At 35.3% G+C, this 11,594-nt stretch overlaps 1 protein-coding gene across 1 annotated transcript; it reads left to right on the top strand.

Moving 5' to 3' along the window:
- The first annotated feature begins 2,288 nt into the window (after nt 1–2,288).
- On the top strand, nt 2,289–10,938 carry LOC118707680 (MKKS centrosomal shuttling protein). Its single transcript, XM_036418350.2, has 4 exons — nt 2,289–3,274; nt 6,138–6,313; nt 7,675–7,785; nt 10,170–10,938. The coding sequence occupies exons 1-4, from the start codon at nt 2,290–2,292 to the stop codon at nt 10,608–10,610; spliced, it is 1,713 nt and encodes a 570-aa protein (XP_036274243.1). The 5' UTR covers nt 2,289; the 3' UTR covers nt 10,611–10,938.
- The last annotated feature ends 656 nt before the right edge of the window (nt 10,939–11,594 follow it).

Genomic DNA, 11,594 nt, shown 5'->3' with positions numbered 1-11,594 from the left:
TATTCTGTAGTTGCTTCTAGAAAAGTTTCTCCCAGAGACTTTTGACACTTACCTGGCAATTCATTTAGATGAAAAGAGAAAGGGCAGTCAGTCCATGCTAAATCCTGACCTTTTCCCTAGCAGTGTCACCAGGATCATGAAAAGAGCAGTTGTCTTCTTGCCATCAATCCATTCCAGAACATACAAACCTATAACTTGTAAACGGTTCTTTTCTTTACTATTATTATTTTGTTTTTTCCCAAGACAAAACTAATTGTATTCATTCCTTAGTATCTAATGTTTTTGCTTCAAAATAAGTTGTTCTTTTGAGGGTCAAAACACTTTCAATGATTTCTTTCCATTTTATAAAGATATTAACAGCCAAAAGATGTGGTTATGGTCTCACTACCACAAGATTGTTGATGTAGCTGCTAACTTCATTCCACTGAAATTCTATAATACATATTACCATTATGTACTGAAAATATTTTTACTGGAGAAATTATTTTATTGATCAAAATTTCTGTTGTGATGTGGTGTGTGTGTGTGTGTGTGTAAATAAATGTGTGGAAGTCACTTCACTAAGGTTTCTTATAAATTTATTTCACAGATATTGCAGACTCTAAACTAACCATTGAAATATTGATAGTTAAGTACCTTAGCTGTTCCTGTCATAGGATGAACATAGATTTTTTTTTTTTCCCCTCTCCTTATACAGTAATAAAAAAAGATGACTGTAACTTTATCACAGGGAGAAAGCTGGCCATCATTGTCTTTACTTTATTTGGGCCTAGTTGCCATGATTACAGCCTTTAACTAAATTGGAGGCGTGGTAAACAATTTAACACTCCACATTAATATTCTTTCATTCTCTTCACCTCTTCTTTGCGATCTTCACATTAACCTTTTTGGTCTGTGCTCAGAACTTCGATGAGTTTTATTTATGATAAATACTGTCCAAATGGTTAGCATAGTTAGCATATTCCTGAAAATAACTAATAATTGGCTGAACCTTCCTTCAAAGCACCAAACCTCGACAGATAAGGTCCCATGGCCTGAGATTTTAATTTAAAGTGTCTGATTTTATGCCTCACAGCACACTACTTATTGCCTTGTTAAGGAAACTGGTGCACTTGGAATATGAAACATTTTATGGCATTTAGAGTCTTTGCTATTGAATTGCAAATCAGAGCCTATTTTTCTCTGTGATCTACACATTTTGTGGTTTTTGTGCTTATTGTAATTAACCAAAGTTTTGAGAAGGATTAGTTGTAGGACATTAAAACTGAAAATCACTGATTGATAGGGTAAAACAGCAGAAAATTAGCTCTGACTATAGTCAGATATTTAAAACATGGTTCTTTGATTCAATATGTTGTGCTAAACATAGACTATACATTGGAGCCTCTGCAGTAGGAATACTAATAGTTACCTTGTCTTTGTAATTATATACAAGCAAGATTGGATATAAATAAATGTACTTCTAGTGAGACCTAAGGTTTGCAAGAAAACCAAAGTTATAGAAAAAAACAACAACAACACACCACATAAGATCTAGATATAATAGAATAAGTACATTTGGGGCTTTTTTTAAGATTCAGAGATCAAGTTCTATGAGTTTCATAATGTAACTTTTCTCTTTTAGAAGCACATCATATTCAAAGTACTGTAAGCTTTCTAGGTGTGTTGTTCCTTCCAAAATCATTTAATGTCAGCACTTTTTCCCCCAGAGGTTTTCATTGAAGAATAAAGGAGTGTATGTGTAGTATAAGTTGATTTATCTCTTTCATATTCTAGAGCCTTGTGCCAGTTGCTAATTTCTTTCTCTAAAGAAGGTACAGAGTTTAAAATAAATGCTTAAACTATAGCCTATAAAGTGTTTTGGAGTAATTTCTTTAAAATACTTTACTTTTATATTCTATAGAAAGAAGTTTTGAATCGGAGTTTGATATTGAAAGAAGAAATGAAAACCACCAGTTGGATTAGGAAGAACTGGCTTCTTGTTGCTGGCGTCTCTTTCATAGGTGTCCATCTTGGGACCTACGTTATACAGTGGGCTGCAAAACAGTCTGTAAAATCTCAGTCCAGAAGCAAACAGAAGAGTATCAAAGAATGAAGTAAAATAAAATTTGAAATTACTATGTCATTCAATCATTTCATGCTGATTAGCTTCATAAACCTGAAGCTATGTAATTCTATAATCACAATGCATATTATTCTCGAAGAATACTTTTCTAAAATGTTAAAATAAATAGAAAGTTATGGTTAACAAAATAAAAGCTGTCTTCACCAATTACCGCCTGAAGTGAGATGTCTCGTTTAGAAGCTAAAAAGCCATCTCTGTGTAAAAGTGAACCGCTGACAAGTGAGAGAGTCAGGACCACGCTTTCTGCCTTGAAAGGCATCGTAGCCTCGTGCTATGGCCCTTCGGGTAGGCTGAAGCAGCTGCACAACGGCCTTGGTGGCTCTGTGTGCACCACCTCCCAGTCCTCCGCCCTGCTCGCTAACCTTTCCGTCTCTCACCCCATCTTAAAGATTTTGACAACTTCTGTGCAGAACCATGTGTCCTGCTTCAGTGACTGTGGCCTATTCGCAGCCATTCTCTGCTGCAACCTGATTGAAAATGTTCAGAGATTAGGCTTGACACCCACCACTGCCATTAAATTAAATAAGCATCTTTTGAGCCTCTGCACCAGTTACCTCAAGTCGGAGGTCTGTGGTTGTCGCATCCCAGTGGACTTTAGTAGTACTCAGATCCTTCTCTGTTTGGTACGCAGTGTATTAACGAGTAAACCTGCCTGCATGCTCACCAGAAAGGAAGTAGACCACGTCAGCACTCTGATTCTGAGAGCCTTTTTGCTTACAATCCCAGAAAACACCGGAGACCACATCATTTTGGGAAATAGTATAATTGTACCTTTAAAAGGTCAAAGAGTTGTAGACTCGACTGTGTTACCTGGAATACTTATTGAAATGCCAGAAGTTCGATTGATGAACATACTGCCTGTCAAAAAGTCAGATTCCTTCAAGGTGGCCCTCTTTCGTGTGTCTTTATCTGGAGACCTTTCCGATACTGGAGAAGGAAGTGTGGTGGTCAATTACGGGGTTTCTCTTGAAAATGCAGTTCTAGACCAGTTACTTAACCTAGGAAGGCAGCTAGTTAGTGATCACGTAAATCTTGTCTTGTGCCAAAAAGTTATCCACCCATCTCTGAAACAGTTTCTCGGTGAGCATCGTGTTCTGGCCATAGACAGAGTTGGAGCGGCTCTGATGGAACCCCTGAGTAAAGTGACAGGTAAAACACTCAGTTTTTGTCCCTGATAGTAAATAAATCACACTTTTGGGGGGCAGAGATATTTCTGATATGTGTCACTGTTAACATCATGAAAAACTGTAGAAGCTCCCAACCTCACAGCATATATTAGTATCATTTCTGGCAGCAATCATTTCTGGAAAAGATCCTATATGGTTCACTTATTAAAGATTGAGTGATTACGGTTATTTTCTATGTATTGCCCAGCTCTAAAATGTACTGCAGAGTCTGTTAAAGTCTAAAACTTAACTGTCAAATATTTTACGGATTATTGGGAAAAGTAACATCCTCAATCATAAGGTCTCTCACAATTTACACAAAATTCCTCTGTTTGAGTTTTACAAAGTTCTTAAGTCACATTGTAACTCAGAAGGTAGTTTTTCAACTAAGATATTTCTTTTTCTTCCTTCTTATGTAACTCCAGCAAACAATTGTACTGCCATAGTGGTTCCTAATTAAGGGTGTATGTGTTCTAGCTTTAAATATTTCCAGCTGAGCTCCTTGAAAGCCAGGATCATCATTTACTTTTAGAGCTTATAGCAGGTCTGGTACACAGTAGGTGTTCTAAAATGTTTGTTGAATTGACTGTGATATAGTAACTTGCAGAATTATAATGGAAAAATTCACTGCATTTCACAAACTCGTCAATTCAAAGTATTTCACAAACTCAGTAAATTCAAATTCAAGGTTGACATTTACTTACTAGAGCCAAAGAAAGATGACAAACTGAAAGTTCCTTCAAGCCACTTTTCATATATTTCTTCAACTACATTAGAATCTGTCGGAAAGATGGTCATTTTATTCTGATTGATTGTATTTTTTAAGGCATTAGATAAACCATTGTTAAAGTTCACTGGTTTTTCTCTTAAAGTCATCAAAAAGGAGAGTTATGCATGTCAAGTAATGAATACATAACATCTCTTGGTTACTACCCTACCTTTGTAATACTGTCAAATGCTTGTCAAAGAGGAAATTTTAAATAATGGAAATAGTTCTCTGGAACTCGTTGTTATGAATCAAACTCATATTTGCTGGATTTTCATAAATGGGTAATTTCCAGTTATGAATATTAGATATTACAGATTATTTAGTCAGTATAAAGCATTTTCCCAAAAAAAATATCATATCGATAAATAGGCAATGAGTTTCCACATCAGCCCACAATTGTTATTTATTCCATATGCAATTAGAACATAGTATTAATAGCCAGAGCTTTAGTATTAGATCTTGGGATAAGAAACCTTTTGAGACAGAAAGGTGAAATACATTTTGGGCCTAATTCATCTTCCAGGATATATCTAGGTTAACATTACCTCCTTTCTCCCACTATGTAGCTATTTACATAAAATCCCTCTTTATTGATGATCTGGGTTAAATAGTGGGGATATTATGCATGAGCAGATAGTGGAGTTAACTGTGCATGGGTGATCTGTGTGAAGCTTGTTATGGCTTACAGAGCATTTTTAACATTGGGTTTATTTGTGAGGTAGATATAATTCCCATTTTTACTCATATGGGCAAGCCCACTCTGAAAAGTGGCATGAGTGGCTTATTCCACCTCCAGTGGAGTAAGCAATAAAGCTAAATCCTTTCACTATAGATTCTTTGTTGTGTTCACCTTGAGAAATTATACAAGATGAAGGTGTTTTATTTTCCCATAAGTTTTGTTTTTTTTTAATATACGGTAATTCAAATATCCCTTATTCTTTGAGGCTTCAGAAGTGTTGAAGAAAGGACATTCAAGAAGTTAAATCACTCAGAGATTATTTTCTGGGTTCTTACAAATTTTTTGAGGTGGAAGTGTTATAGACACTATTGTTTTAACCCTATTGGTTTGAAAGAGGAAACTGAGCCAATGGAGTATGTTGCTCAATTTTAGTCATGTTAAGATTTTAAAATTGAGTTGTTATTTCTTTTAGAAGTTTGATGTCATTTCTTTTCTTATATAACTTTCACTACATTTTAGAGACTTTGGAAAACTTCCAGTCATCTTCTCATTCTATTTTTATTAATTTTTGTTTTGTAAAATTTTACTTGTGCAGGAGGGCAGGCAAAATAATATATCCAAGAATAACAAAATGAAATTAGAATGTTACATATTTTATTTTGGCACAAGTTAGGTAGCTATCTATTATAATAAAAGAGTAATGTGCTAATTGGACTGGACATCTTCCATACGTCATTCCTGATGTTCTTCCACATAGAATTGGGGCTAGAGGGAAGCAGTCTGGGTCCTGGGTGCTGGAGGGAAGCCGGTGCCAGCAGCTGGGGGAAGGGAGGCCTATGCTTGCACAGATTTTTGTGCATCTGGCCTCTAGCTAACATAAAGAGTTGGGGGGGGGGGGGGGATTCTGTATGTTTACTAAATGGTGCCCCAAACAGCTATTTGGATGTGTTAATTTATGTGATTTAAGGTGAAAATAAGTGTCTTTTAAAAATAATAGCCTATGCATTCGCTTCACCCTATTCCAGAATAGTGGGGTTCTCAATTTTAGATCTCTAATCTGTGAATGGACCTCCAGAGTTTCTAGATTCCCAAAAAATACATGCAACATTTTGTGTCCCCTTTTCTAGAGAGTACAACAAAGCTTCTGAAATATGTTCAAAGAAGTCAGTGAACTAAAAGAACCTCTGTTTTACTACATTTGCATATCATTTTAATAGCAGAATATTGCTTATTTCATGAGTGTAAGAAGATCCATCTCGTTCTTTCTTTATTCTCTATGTCATAACTTAAATGACATGCTTATGGGCTTACATTGGCTAGGCAAAAAAAAATGTTATAATTTTAAATGATTGTACTAGTATGCTCCATTTCCACTCATATGTTTTGTGTTTTCAATAGGAACACAGCCTATTGGTTCCCTTGGCTCAGTCTCTCCTAGTAGTTATGGAAATGTGAAAGATCTGTGCACTGAAAAATTTGGCTTCAAATGGTTTTTTCATCTTATTCCTAATGAAGCAACTGTCTGCAGCTTGCTTCTCTGCAACAGAAATGGCACTGCCTGGGATGAGTTGAAGGTAGGTAAAGAACTTTGACTTCCATATCTAGGGGCTGAGGCAGGAATTAAATAGTTATTCAGAAAGCTATAATGTCACATTGGTGAGCAAAGTTTCCCCTCGCCCCCATAACTTCCCTAGGTGCTATAGAAAGCAAAAACAACAAAAAGTGAGAGAATTAAAGCCACAAGGAGACACTATAGTCAACCTGGCATATGTTACCATTTATTATTTCTAGTATTTTTCATAAGAAATTAACTTGAATTATATACTCTTTAATGCTAAATGTGTATGCATAATTCACTTAGATACTGAGTTCTCCAGTAATAACCATCCTCCACCTCTTAATAGAGTTTGTTCTCTTCCAGCAATAACACATCAATTTTTTAAAAAACTGTATTTTTATTGATTTTAGAGAGGAAGAGAGAAAGAGAGAGAGAAACATCAATGATGAGAGAGAATTATTGATTGGCTGCCTCCTACACGCCCCACACTGGGGATCAAGCCCACAACCCAGGCATGTGTCCCTGATGGAAATTGAACCCAAGACCCTTCAGTCCACAGGCCAACACTCTATCCACTGAGCCAAATCAGCTAGGGCCACATGCAACTTTTATATAAGGAAAGTGATAACGTATGGTATTGGTCACAAGCTTGAAGATTCATGTATGCTCAAGGTTATATACCCTTGATAAATACTAAAGGTTTTTGTATTTTTCTTTTTATTACTGCTGGGTCGCAGCTATATTATCATTTCCATAGCAACTTGAAATAAGTTTTACTAGTATATCAGCTATTTATTTAGACTAAAATAATTTTTTTAGTAAAAGTACTAACGAACCTTGCTTGACCCAGTTACTTTGAGGCCATTCATTTGTGAATTTCAATTTGCAGAGCTAAGTATAGTATATATGAAAGGTGATATTAATCCGGCAATGAAACCAAACATTTGGCTAAGGTATTTTTTTAATCTATTTTATTGATTTTTAACAGAGAGGAAGGGAGAGAGATAGAGAGCCAGAAACGCCAATGAGAGAGAAACATCAGCCAGCTGCCTCTTGCACACCCCCTACTGGAGATGTGCCCGCAACCAATGTACATGCCCTTGACCAGAATCGAACCTGGGACCTCCCAGTCCACAGACCGATGCTCTACCACTGAGCCAAACCAGCCTCGGCTGGCTAAGGTATTTTTTAATCTCTAATCTTTGTTAAACCTAAAATGTATTCATCACATTATAACCTTGGAAGCACAGATTTTATTCTTTTGCAATTAAAATCAGGCTCTTTGAATTTACTATTTAAGTTGCCTTGAGGACATGGCTATATTTCTTTGTGTATCTGATGACACTGTCTGATTCTGGTTATTTCTTTGTCTTGTAGCTCACATGTCAAACAGCACTGCATGTTTTGCAGTTAACGATCAAGGAACCGTGTGTCTTGTTGGGAGGTGGCTGTACTGAAACTCACTTGGCAGCATATATCAGACACAAGGTAAGTTCAGTAGTCCTTCTCAGATTATCTGTTTTCAGCAGTATTCATTTTATGAGATGATAAGCCAAATTAAAATACCCTGGAGCCTTTACTGCTTAATTTCTCTACAATCCAAATCAGATATTGTATTAGAAAACACTTGAGGAAAACTTGCAAATATAAGGTAAAATCTTTATCACAGTGGTTATTATTAATATAACCCATTACCAAATGATCACATTCTTTGAGTATTGTCTAAATATTGCATGTTGAAATAAGCATTCTGTTAATGACAGTTGTCATATCAGGGATCCCAGCTGCTGTGGTACAATAGTAATTTATATTCACAAGGAAAGTGTTAAGATTCTACAAAATACTTCAATACTTTTTGGATCGTCAAGAAAAGACTTCAATAATTTTATTTTTTAAAGCATTCCAAATATTAAATTTTATTATATTTTTAAATTGGTATCCATTTATGATATGTACTAGAAGCCCAGTGCACAGATTCGTCTAGAGTATGTCCAGCCTGTCTCTCCCAGTCTTGATCAGCTGGATCCCAGCAACAAGCTAACCTACCTACCGGTCAGAGTGTTTGCCCTCCTGGTGGTCAGTGCGTGTGTGTCATAGCGACTGGCTGAATGGTTGAACAAACTGTCGGACACTTAGCATATAAGGCTTTTATTATATACGGTTACTTCTATCAAGAAGAATTTTTTTAGTAATCTAGGAAACCATTTCCTAACAACAGGTAAATTTAGTGCATAATAGTTCTAATCATTTTATAAATACTGACTTTTATTTGAAAGTGGATACAAACAGATATGTGTTTTTTAGTTATTTGCAGCTGATTCTTTGTTTGGTCAGGAGTGTTATCGAGAGGCTACAGAGTTTCTAGTGGATGATTGGGGCTGGAGAGAGTATAAATGTTTCCTGCTTCCTTACATAATTTAAAATCTATGTAATGATAAAGCCCATTCATGGAAAGTTATCAGAATATCTATTATGAAAAACAGTTCCCATCTGTAAATGCTGACTGGATAATAATATAGTCTGCAAATAGGACTGAGTAAACTAGAAAAAGTTTTTGCAAGAAGAAGGGATCTTAAATAGGATTTTGAGGAAACAATACAGCCTTGAAAATATAGGTGCCATTGCTGGTGTGGTTCACTCGATTGGTTGGTGCATCATCCCAAGCACTGAAGGGTCTTAGGTTCAATTTCTGGTCAGGGTGCAAACTTAGGTTGCGGATTTGATCACTGGTAGTGGCTGCTCTGGGAGGCAACCGATTCATGTTTCTCTCACACTGATATTTCTTTCTCTCACTCACTCCGATATTTCTCTCCTTCTCTCTCTCTCTCTCTCTCTCTCTCTCTTTCTCTCTCTCTCTCTCAGCCTCTCTCTGTCTCTCTTTCTCTCTTATTCCCTCTCAAATCAATAAAGAATATATTTTTTTAAGGAAGAAAATATGGGAATATAATATTCTTAGAGATTATCTCATCTGGTTCAAATCTCCTGGATTAAAAAAAAAATGTAGTCTCTGATTTTAAGTATTTAGGATATAAATTTTTACAAATCATTCAGTTATTAATTTGATAGTTATTATTTTTTGTTCTATCATGGAATTTCTAGGATAAACTAGGGTGATGGAATAAAAAAACAATTTAAAGTCATTAATTTTCATTAATGTAAAGTGAAAGAATATTTTTAAAACATTGATGTAAAAATTGCATGCATTCCTAAATCATCTTTGTCTTAGTAATATAGGTGTTCTCATTTTATTTTTTTATTTTTTTATATACTTTTATTGATTTTAGAGAGGAAGGGAGAGGAATAGAGAGATAGAAACATCAATGTTGAGTGAGAATCATTGATTGGCCGCCTCCTGCATGCCCCCTAACTGGGGATCAAGCCTGAAACCCAGGCATGTGCCCTTGGCTGGAATCGAACCCGAGACCCTTCAGTCCACAGGCTGACACTCTTATCCACTGAGCTAAACCAGCTAGGGCTGTGTGTTCTCATTTTAAACAAATCTCAAACATTTTGCCAACTATAAATAAGTACTTTATTTAGACACAGTCTTCAGCAATTTTTTCCTGTGCCTTATTTTTCATATATTAAGTAGACACTACTGGGCATCCATTCAGGTTATAGTGATTATTCATTCATTCTGATAACATGACTGTAGTATACATTTTTATTATAAACAATCAGGTGAAGGCATTATTGTCTGGCCAGCAGACTCATATATGCTCATTAGATTAGCATTGTGCCAAACCCTAAGTAGATTGAAAGTAAGTAGTAATTTTATGAATAAGGGTTTAAGCAAGCATTCTATTTTTCAGAAACATTTTTATAGCACTAATTGCTCTGTATGTGTTTTTAATTGTTTAATTACTCTTTAGACTTTTAATGATCCAGAAAGCATTCTCAAAGATTGTGGATGTACTCCAACAGAACTTCAACTAATTGCTGAAGCATTTTGCAGTGCACTAGAATCTCTCACTGGCTCTTTAGAACATGATGGAGGTGAAATTCTCACTGACATGAAGTATGGACACTTTTGGTCCGTTCAAGCAGATTCTCCCTCTGTTGGTAGCTGGCCAGATTTGCTTACAAGATGTGGCTGCGGATTACACAATAGCCTGGAAGAACTCAGCTGGTCTTTCTTAAAGACTGCTCGGCATCCTTTTGCACCACTACCATGCCTTCCCCATGAAGCTGTGGGCTCAGCCAATAACCTGACCTTGGACTGTTTCACTGCTAAGCTCAGTGGCCTACAAGTGGCTGTGGAGACAGCCAATTTGATTTTGGATCTTTCATATGTCATTGAAGATAAAAACTGATATAAGGGAATAGCATGTTTATATTAAAAAAAAAAAAAAAAAAAAAAAAAACAACACTAGTCAATTGTTAATTAAGAAATACTGATTTATTTGTTCTCCCTGCATTTTTGGATAGATGATTCACAAAATTATAAATTTATTTATATAAGGAAAAAATGCATGATTCTTGAATAGAAATACCATAGAATAATAGAAATGTGAAGCATTATTAAAAATATTGCAGTTATCTTAAGGATTCCACAGATACCACTGTATGTTGCTCTAAATTTTTGCTGTTGTTATTTTGACATCATTCTAAGAATATACAGAAATAAAAAATTCCTAATCTGTCCTAATCCATGCCTTTGTTTGTATGTACTTATTATAGATATTTTCAGTTATTAAAATTAGATTTCAAAATATCACAAAGCATCCAGTACATATTGTTCAATCAGAAGTACTCAAACTGTACATTTAGCAAAATTTCAGTGTTCTTTATCTGAGACTATATTTATTCTGTGTTTAAGTAATTGAAGTAAAACCTGATCTACCAGCAACTGCTCATTTTTATCACACTTCTTCATTTTTGTTATTTTGAGAAAATGTGTGATTAGGAAAAAATAGATTTATATAGTAACTAAGCAGTGTAGTGGAAAAGTTATTTCTCTAGTTCACTCAGTAATGCAAAAAAGAAACTAGAACAGCTTTTGTACTCAATTTAGAGATACTGATGTTTCACCACGGAATGTAATTTGATTTTTATGCAAATGCAAGGTGCATTGATAAATTGAAGAAGAAATGCAGAATCCAACTAGAGGAATAAGTGTGGTGCTGTAAGAGATGCTAAATTAACCTTTAGGAAAACATTTAGAAAATTTGTGGAAAATTGAACAACCTGAGAATTAATGATTAGGTCTATAGTCATGACAAAGGAAGATAAAATTTTTAAGCAGTTTCCTCCAATAATCTTTCAATCCAAATGAATTTTTACCCTGAGACAAAGAA

This window comes from Pipistrellus kuhlii, unplaced genomic scaffold, assembly GCF_014108245.1.
Source record: "Pipistrellus kuhlii isolate mPipKuh1 unplaced genomic scaffold, mPipKuh1.p scaffold_m20_p_6, whole genome shotgun sequence".
Lineage (NCBI taxonomy): Eukaryota > Metazoa > Chordata > Mammalia > Chiroptera > Vespertilionidae > Pipistrellus > Pipistrellus kuhlii.
This window is presented reverse-complemented; position numbering and strand designations above follow the sequence as displayed.

Excerpts from the sequence above, each read along its gene's own strand:
- LOC118707680 (XM_036418350.2), top strand. The coding sequence starts at position 2,290 with ATGTCTCGTTTAGAAGCTAAAAAGCCATCTCTGTGTAAAAGTGAACCG. Across the intron at positions 3,275-6,137 it reads ACCCCTGAGTAAAGTGACAG|GAACACAGCCTATTGGTTCC; the intron begins GTAAAACACTCA and ends TGTTTTCAATAG. Across the intron at positions 7,786-10,169 it reads CAGCATATATCAGACACAAG|ACTTTTAATGATCCAGAAAG; the intron begins GTAAGTTCAGTA and ends ATTACTCTTTAG.